The 9,325-nt window shown below is 45.3% G+C and overlaps 2 protein-coding genes across 2 annotated transcripts; one reads left to right on the top strand and one right to left on the bottom strand.

Annotated features, from left to right (window-relative positions):
• The first annotated feature begins 11 nt into the window (after nt 1–11).
• psma6a (proteasome 20S subunit alpha 6a) lies at nt 12–4,456 on the top strand. Its single transcript, XM_084437721.1, has 7 exons — nt 12–176; nt 771–865; nt 1,000–1,081; nt 1,210–1,365; nt 2,214–2,392; nt 3,843–3,937; nt 4,262–4,456. Exons 1-7 carry the CDS (start codon nt 101–103, stop codon nt 4,317–4,319), a joined length of 741 nt encoding a protein of 246 aa, XP_084293847.1. The 5' UTR covers nt 12–100; the 3' UTR covers nt 4,320–4,456.
• A 1,538-nt stretch (nt 4,457–5,994) lies between these two features.
• On the bottom strand, nt 5,995–8,949 carry nfkbiab (nuclear factor of kappa light polypeptide gene enhancer in B-cells inhibitor, alpha b). The gene is made up of 6 exons (XM_084437767.1): nt 8,696–8,949; nt 8,048–8,153; nt 7,362–7,581; nt 7,099–7,187; nt 6,638–6,898; nt 5,995–6,439 (listed from the first exon to the last, which is right to left on the bottom strand). The coding sequence occupies exons 1-6, from the start codon at nt 8,944–8,946 to the stop codon at nt 6,404–6,406; spliced, it is 963 nt and encodes a 320-aa protein (XP_084293893.1). The 5' UTR covers nt 8,947–8,949; the 3' UTR covers nt 5,995–6,403.
• Between the last annotated feature and the right edge of the window lie 376 nt (nt 8,950–9,325).

Below are 9,325 nucleotides of genomic sequence, written 5' to 3'. Positions count from 1 at the left end.
TGCATGTTTTCTTTTCTGCATTTCTCTATTATAGCTCCATGGTGTTTCTCTCTTTCTAAAAGTGACATTTTCTACACATTTACCGGCTTTCTAACTCACCATGTCTCGGGGATCAAGCGCAGGATTTGACCGACACATCACTATCTTTTCTCCGGAGGGGAGACTCTACCAAGTTGGTTAGTATTGGACGATTTATGAAAGACTCCCAACTTGCTCAGTCATCACCGGTAGCTAGCTAGTAGCTAACGTTAGCCGGCTAACTAGTTATTATCGGCAACACAATAGCAACCAATTTCCAATTGCGTAGTTATTGTTTCACAGCTAGTCTGTAGCAACTATAGTATTTCAATTGTAATTCAAGTACAATAACTGTTTAAGATAGATGCTAACAACAAGTGGGCTATTGTAGCGCTGTTAGCTAGCTAGCTAACGTTAGCTTCATAGCCTACGTTAATTAAGCTAGTTAAGCTTGTTAGACATAGCTAGTCTATCTTAGCTAAATTAGCTAGCTAAGCATATTTAAACTAGGCATCATACATTTATTTTGTTAAAGATTGTTCAGGGAATATTGCTTACTGAATAAATGTAAACTGTTACCTGTTTGTGGTTGTGGCTAAGCCTCTGTCTGTCATTTGTCATCTGTCATTCATTGAAGACAGCATCTGCAGAGCTAGCTAACGTTAGCTACCTGTGCTTGTGTTGTCCACGGCTGTTCCGTGTTTACCGGTAGCTAGTTTTTAACCACCTGATCCGTCCTCCTCCCCCTCCAGAATATGCATTCAAGGCGATCAACCAGGGTGGTCTTACCTCGGTAGCGATCCGGGGGAAAGACTGTGCGGTGGTCGTCACACAAAAGAAAGTCCCCGTGAGTAGGAGACCACACATGAGCGTCAATTATTTTGAGGATTATCTCAGTAAAGTATATAGTTGTTAAATTATCAGCTTTGAGTCTCATGGAAACGTACCTATCTCATTGGCAGCACTCATCTCTCCCCACAGGACAAGCTCCTAGACGCATCTACAGTCACCCACCTGTTCAGAATCACAGATAACATCGGCTGTGTCATGTCTGGGATGACTGGTGGGAGACACACTTCCTACATTTTGTATAAGATACAGAACAATTTACAGGTGAACAGGTCCGACCATGAACTAATGTACTGTTCTATCTGTTTCCTCCACTCTGTGTGTATGTGTGTGTGTGTGTAGCTGACAGTAAGTCCCAGGTGCAGAGAGCGCGTTATGAAGCAGCTAATTGGCTGTATAAGTATGGGTATGAGATCCCAGTGGACATGCTGTGTAAGAGGATTGCAGACATCTCGCAGGTCTACACACAGAACGCTGAGATGAGGCCTCTGGGCTGCTGTGAGTAAAACGCCCCTCTTCTCCCCTCCATCTGCTTCTATCTCTCCATCCATCTCTCCTCCACATGATGTTATAGGATAGTGATAGTTGTTTTTGTGTCTGTTCTTGGTATGGTGGTTGCTGTTGTTTGATTGCAATTGTTATTGTGTGTGTGTGTGTTCCTGGTATGATAGTGATAGATGTTGTTGTTTGTTCCTGGTATGATAGTGATAGATATTGTTGTTTGTTCCAGGTATGGTGATTGATGTTGTTGTTATTGTTTGTTCCTGGTATGATAGTTATTGTTGTTTTTGTTGTTGTCATCACTTTACTGTAATGCAGCCTTTAAAACCAGGAAAAGACAACACTCGTGTCATATTATGATATCAAAAAATCTCGCCATGTCATTGTGGTATCAATATATATATATATATATATATATATATTGATACCACTATGATATACTTAATTGATATGCTGCTCAGCCCTACCAGGAATAATTGTGATAGATGTTGTTTGTTCCAGGTATGATAGTGATTTTTGTTGTTGTTGTGTTCCAGCTATGGTAGTAGTGGATGTTGTTGTCTGTTCCAGGTATGATAGTGATTGATGTTGTTGTTGTTTGTTCCAGCTATGATAGTGGTGGATGTTGTTGTCTGTTCCAGGTATGATAGTGATTGATGTTGTTGTTGTTCCAGGTATGATAGTGATTGATGTTGTTGTTGTTGTTCCAGGTATGATAGTGATTGATGTTGTTGTTGTTCCAGGTATGATAGTGATTGATGTTGTTGTTGTTGTTCCAGGTATGATAGTGATTGATGTTGTTGTTCCAGGTATGATAGTGATTGATGTTGTTGTTGTTGTTCCAGGTATGATAGTGATTGGCGTGGATGAGGAGAACGGCCCCCAAGTGTATAAGTGTGACCCTGCAGGCTACTACTGTGGCTTCAAGGCCACAGCCTCCGGCGTCAAACAGACAGAGGCCACCAGCTTCCTGGAGAAGAAGGTCAAGAAGAAGCTGGACTGGACTTTCGAGCAGACCATCGAGGTGAGTGTGGGGATCAGGGTTAGGAGCTGTGGTGGGCCAGCCATCAGCAGACCAGCCAGGTGTGAAGTGGCTCACATGGGCCCTCATTTATCAACGGAACGTTGCTACCAGCGCAAACCCGATCACTCCACAATGATGGTACGACAGCGTTCATGTGTGATTCATCAAACATTCGTATGCTGCCAATCCGGAGTGAATGTCAAATGATCGGGCGTTGATAAATGTGACGAATGAAAACAATCATAATTTGAATATCACACCCCTACATATTCTGGCCTCGCCCTTGAAGTTCATGGAGCTTGCCAGGAATGGGCAAAAATCTCCAGAAACCAGTGTGCCAAGCTCGTAGCTTCTTTCCCAAGACACCTTGTAATCACTGCCAAAGGTGCATCAAAAAAAGAGCAACTCAATCTATTGTAGAATAAGTCTGTAACGTAATAAAATGTGGAGAAGGTGAAAGGGGTGTGCAGACATTCCGGCTTGAATGTATATGGTTAACACAAGGAATTTGACTAGGGTTAAGGCATAGGCTGTTGCAGATGATGTAGGACAGGGTGCAGAACAGGACAGTGCAAATGCAGTACAAAAACTGAAAACAAAACAGTGTAATGTAAAAAAAAAAAACACGATACACTTAAAAAAAGGGAGGCACAAATGCTATTTACGTACTTCAGCTGTTGGGGTCAGAGGCTAGCTGCTCTCAGCTCGGTCAGTTGAACGGTGAGATAGGATGCTCATAGCCTATTTGATGACTGTCAACGCTATTAAATTATTGACTGAATAACCTTACCCATTGGTTTTCATGTGTTAATTTTGATTGCTTGTAATTATGCCACCGGTATAGCCATGGCATTGATTGATTGGTGTAAGATTAATTTTGCTTTCATTTTCAGACTTGTAAGGCTGCATTGTCTAACAAGTAGACTATCTCAAAATGAAAGCGAAATTACTCTTACACCAAAAACCTGTTTACCCCGTTAATTGCGAACAATTGCATAATACCCATTTATGTTAGGGATATATGACACATAGAAGAGGCCTTTGAAAATTGAATATTTTGCCATAGTGTAGGCTACACATTTAAAAGTGATGAATATGTGGCTGCGCTTAGATGCCAGTCAGAATCAGTCTCATGCCAATTCTCAGACTTGCGTACACGAGCTGAGACTTGACGTGAGATCCCGTCACAGCCTCTGCTCATGCCCAGTTTCCTGTTGTACGGTCGCTTAGTAAATGAGGGCCATGGAGATATGAGAGAAAGGTGAGCTCAACCATCTGGATATTATGAATCAGGCCCGTGGGCATCATGGTAATCTGGAGGTTTATTTTTCTTCTCTGTCCCTTCATCCTCCCTCTGACTTTGTCTATCACTGTCTGTCCTTCTCTCCATCCCCTTCCTTCACTGCTTACTCGTCCTCTCCACCTCGTCTATCGCTCCGGCCCTCCCCAGACTGCGATCACGTGTCTGTCCACGGTGCTGTCCATCGACTTCAAACCCTCCGAGCTGGAGATCGGCGTCATCACCACGGAGGAGCCCAAGTTCAGGTGAGGATCCTTCTCTGGACAGAGAGAATGTTTCCTGCTGCAGCTCATCCTGCAGGTTTTGTTCTAAATCTGTATACCTATATGGATATGCATGTCAGATACATGGGACTAAATGGAGTATTGTATCATCAGAGTAATATTGAGTTGGACTCTACGGTGTAAGAGTGGAATTCCCCAAGGGGTTTGGTGTCTAGACCAGAGGGCTGAGTGTAATATTAGCTGTTTATGTGTGGAAGATGAGCACTCTCCCAATAGGCTTCAGTCTGTAATTATGGCTCTTCTAATTTGTAGACTCAGTATCAGGTTCTCATCTCTTCCCCCCAGGATTCTGTCCGAGTCTGAGATCGACGTCCACCTGGTGGCGCTGTCTGAGCGGGACTGAGACGGTGATGACCAGACCAGAGCAGACGATCTCAGAGAGCACTACCGCAGATCCCTGTCACGTCAAGAGCCTTGTGCTCAGTCATCTGTTTTTGCTGTACATTAACGCTGTTCTATTAAAGAGAATGTTTTTGAGAAACTCCCAACTCTGGAAGATTTTCATTCTGTCATTTTATTAAAGGGTCTATACACATCAGAATTTCGATACAACAAAATATCAAACAAATGTTGCACTTTGGAAATGTGTAATTTATGACCTTAAAAAGTTTCTTCATAAGGCATGACAAGTCAGAAAAAATGAGACTAGCTCACAGTTGTGCTTTTCTCACTCTGGTAATGCTATGCCGTGTCATACCTTAACTGGATAAATCTGTGAATCTCCTCTTGTCGCCCACGTTAGTAGTAATAATGGCAAATACATCTGTGGTGCAACACGAGAATGTTTGGATGAGGTGATACTGAGATGGGATCTTGAGAGGAATATCCTGATTAAGCACGCTTCATGAATAAACATTCTCCAAAGTGGGTACACACTGCTCTGCCAAGTCAGTGGACACACTTAAGTAATGTTAGACAGTCCTCAGGACATCAGACCTGTAAGATGGGAATTTCCAGTGTTCACACAGTGGTGATGTACAGTATAACCTCTTCACACAGGAACCTGTCCCCCCACACTGCGCAGCTATTTTGAATTTACATTGTATAAAGAGACATATAATATAAATACAATATAAACTTTTAACATTTGTATAAAGTAAACTAGAAAATGTATAAAGAATATCTATTGGCCAAGCTCCAGGAGTTATCTGAGGCTGGGTGGGCTTCTTGAAAGCTAAGACCACAGCAGAGTGACTCATCAGTTTACTGTAACATGGGGGGGGTTGGATGCTCTAGGGCCACTGTACATGCGTCACATTTCTTCTAACATGAACAAATTCACAATCTTCTTCAGGTTCACTTTTGAGTTCCCTCCCAGTCTAAATGTGCATACTCTTAATCTCTCTCTCACACACTGACTCACTACTGGTATGTGTTTTATAGATCTATTGTACTAACCCTCCTAGTCCATGATGGAGAATCCCTTCCTGTGATTCATCTACCTTATGATCCATCTACCGTGACAAGTTCCCTCTAGAACATCTGTGTGAAACCTACTACCTGCTGTGAGGAATCCAGGCCGTCTGCGGGGAATTCCTGTCCAATTTAGCCCCGCCTTTCTGGGAACGTCCTGTTTAGTCAGCTGGTGGTTGTCATGGCTACAGATAGCCATTGCTCCCCTGGCTTTGTCCTGTGATAATGAATGGGTCTCTCACTGCTCTGGCTGACTAGAACAGAGGCGTGCTTTCAGCTCCTTGTCACTGCGGATAGCTGTGCTTGTGCTTATTTCCTAATGATGGCATGTGAGACACGCCAGACACATGTTGAAAAGCATGTGAACGGAGATTCCCCGTTGAAAAGAACTCTTGTTCTAAACCAGGCGTTATCTTGGTACAGGAAACCGGGCCTTGATGTTCTGGAGGGTAGAGATGACTTGACTCTTTCATAACAGCCCGCTATCAGGGTCAATGTGTGATAACCTTGTCGAGCCCGAGGATGAATGAATGAAGACTGGAGAGGAAGTCCGAGTTAAATATACATCTGTTTTAATTTACTGGAGTGTGTGTGTGTGTGTGACTTGCTCGTCTCATTCACAAGCAAATGGACATTTACAACGTCTTTATACACTTGTTATAAAAAATAAATCTTTGTATACACAGGCATTTACAATATGATACATGAGGGTGTAACTGAAACATCTATGCACGATGCTCTCTCTCATACAACCATACGACCATGTTTATAGCCATCCATTGGTTTATTGACAGATGACCGGTGCAGTCTCATTGGTTCACACAGCAGTCCATCGCTCTCGGCCCTGTCCGTCTCTCTGTCTGACCGACCTGTGTCATCCTCGCCGAGGTCCTGTGAGGGGTTTGCACCGGCGCTGACTCAGCACGCCGCTGGTCCGTCTCTGGCAGCAGGGTGTGACGTCATCTCTGGGCTGCGTCTTCCTGGCGCTCCCAGGGTCTAACTTCCTGCTTCCCGCTAATGGCCATTCCATTGGATGTCATCATACTCCACCTGCGTCAGAAGAGAGGAGGAAGGAAGGAAGGTCAGTGATATTCGTCACATCCACCGTCATACTAGTACAATGTATGGTGAAACGTTTACCACTAGTTTACTACTTATTTACTACACAGTATTAAATAGTGCTAAAGAGAACTACATAGAAATATGTACTGCACAATCTCTCATTAAACAGATGACACACACACACACCTCTTCTTCATCTGACTGGCCACCTTCCTCCTCGCTGTCCTCCGATTCACTGTCGGGCAGCTCCCTCAGCTCAGGATTGGTCACCTCCAGCAGTTCCTCCCTGATGGCGTCATTAAGACGACCGAAGGTGAGGTGGTAGGGGGTGTGTCCTCCGTAGGTGAGGCTGTTGGGATTGGCTCCCTTGCGGAGCAGTAGTCGTACCAGCGCCAGGTGCTGCAGGTCCACAGCCAGGTGTAGGGGGCTGCGGCCGTTACACTGCTCCTAGTGAATGGGAGGGGATACGCAGGGTGAGTGACTTACAAGAAGCAGCACAGGGAGAGGTGAAGGTGACACACATAGACGGTGGCATCGAATTTCTCTTTCAATATGGGACAATAGAGGAGTATTGTATCGCATGAACACAGGAGGCATGTGAGCCTCGTCACCATGGAGATGAAGACGGTTACATCCGCGTAACATACCTGAGCGTTTATGTCAGCTCCCAGGGCGACCAGACTCTCCACCAATGAGAGGAAGCCATGGAGGGTGACCAGGTGTAGGCAGTTCTGACCTGCAGAAGAGGACACAGCGACAGGCACACCAGGTTTAGGTCGCTGTACTGACACTGGACCCCGGGTCAGCTCAGACTACAGACTAGCGCTGGGGGGGGAGACAGCTTTCCCCAGGATATTCAAGAAGGAATCCTACATTCTAGAGGGATCTGTTTACAGTGTCAATGTCTTACCACTGTAGTTGTATGTGGCCATGATGTCTGCTAGCTGGCTGGCTCTGGGGCCGGGCCGTGTCTGGGTCAGCAGGCTGAAGCAGGCCATGGAACCCCATCTGCAGGCAATGTGGAGGGGGGTGTTGCCCCCCTGGTCCACCAGCGAGGGGTCGGCTCCCGCCTCCAGGAGACGGTCCACCAGCTCGGGCTGCTCTGTGATCACAGCCAGGTGGAGGGGAGTCTGAAGGGAGGGGGGGGGGGTTAAGTCTCTCTCATTATATATCTCTCCATCTCTTTTTCTACCTGCACTTTAACTCCTCGTTCTCTCCTCATGCCTCTCTTATCTATCTATCTATCTATATTTTTTATTCTATTCTATACTGTACATATGTTGTACATATGGATGTATATAGTCCCTGTTCTTCTTTTTTTATGGTAGTACTCTGTAACTAGTCTTTTTTCCAACCTTGTTGTAATTCCACTAGAGAAAGGCCACATTTCCCCCTAGGGAGATCAATGAAGTATCTATCTATCTATCTATCTATCTATCTATCTGTCTGTCTGTCTGTCTGTCTGTCTGTCTGTCTGTCTGTCTGTCTTCTATCTCTCTCTACCTCTATCTACTTCATCTTCTCTCTCTCATACACAAGCCAAACAAGCTGTTTCCTACAGGCGTATTAGGCGTGTGTGCAGGTGTTGTAGGCTACCTGTCTCTGGTAGTTCTGCTGGTTGAGGAAGGCTTCGTTGTGGGACAGCTCAATCATCTTCCTGGCACAGTCCTTGGCCTCGTGGATAATGGCCAGGTGGAGAAGCCTGAGGGAGAGATGAAGAGGGCGATTACTTTATTGTACAGAAATCTAGTATGGCACAGAAACAACGAATACAGAAACAACGAATGAGTATTGACATATTGATTATATGTGTAGCAGCTTTGGCTGCTACTTCATAGGCCCCCTTTTTTGGGTCTAGATCTATTTTTCTACCAGCGGTGTCTTGACGCATTGGCGCGCGCGCTCGGCGCGTCGCTCGGATTCCTGGCCGCGCGCCCGGGACTTTCCCAGCTGAGCTCGTGCGCCGCCCACTTTGACTCTGCGCCACGGTACATTCCGTTCTGATAATAGTCTTTTGTTTACGTAAAGTCCACCGTGACCGCAACCTCTCTCCAACTGCCCACAAGCTCTAATGCATTGTATTTACTTTGATTTATAAGCGTAAATGCATTAACAACTTTACGCAGATGGGCAGTCCGACTGCAGAGAAATGTTTCGATTGCAGAGAATAGCCTAGTTTTTTTTTCTTTTAACAAATATAGTTATTACAAATATATGTTTAACAACTGTTGCTGCTCCACTTACGTGTCTCCGTCCTCTGAAATCTGCGTCTTCCACGGCTCATGGCTACATTCGTGGCTGTTTTTCTGCTGAGCACAGTCCACCCGGAGCCTAGCGAGCTCGCCCGCCACCGCCTGGTAATCCTCCTCTTTCAGGGAGTCCAGGCCGCTGTCCAGACGCTCATCGGTACCGACCTGCACCTTCCCCTCCTTACAATCCCTACCGTCGCCGGTATAGTCCATATTGTTTAAGATACTCGTCCGGTGGAGGTCCATTGTTGACACCGAGTTGAGTTTGTCGGGTTGTAGTAGACGGTTCCGCAAACTCTAGGTTATAATTGTCTGCGGTAGAGAGGGGAGGGGCCAACGGATCTAGGTGGGGGATTTCCACAAATCCGGCCGACTGGCTCCAGCCTGGGGGGTGTTATAACAGTCACACACACGCGCGCACACACGCACGCGCGCACACACACACAGCATTCTCAATACTGCAGCGCAGGGTACCTGTGGATCATGTGACACCCAAAGATATGAAAAAAACATGCAAAGAGAAGGCATTAATGTGCGAGTCACTGAACAAAGTAAAAATAAAATAATTCTGTTTATTTATAGGCTAAAACATTTTTCATTGTGAGACAATCTTAAAGTGCTGAAA

Source organism: Borostomias antarcticus (assembly GCF_949987555.1).
Source record: "Borostomias antarcticus genome assembly, chromosome: 5".
In the NCBI taxonomy this organism is placed as follows: domain Eukaryota; kingdom Metazoa; phylum Chordata; class Actinopteri; order Stomiiformes; family Stomiidae; genus Borostomias; species Borostomias antarcticus.
This window is presented reverse-complemented; position numbering and strand designations above follow the sequence as displayed.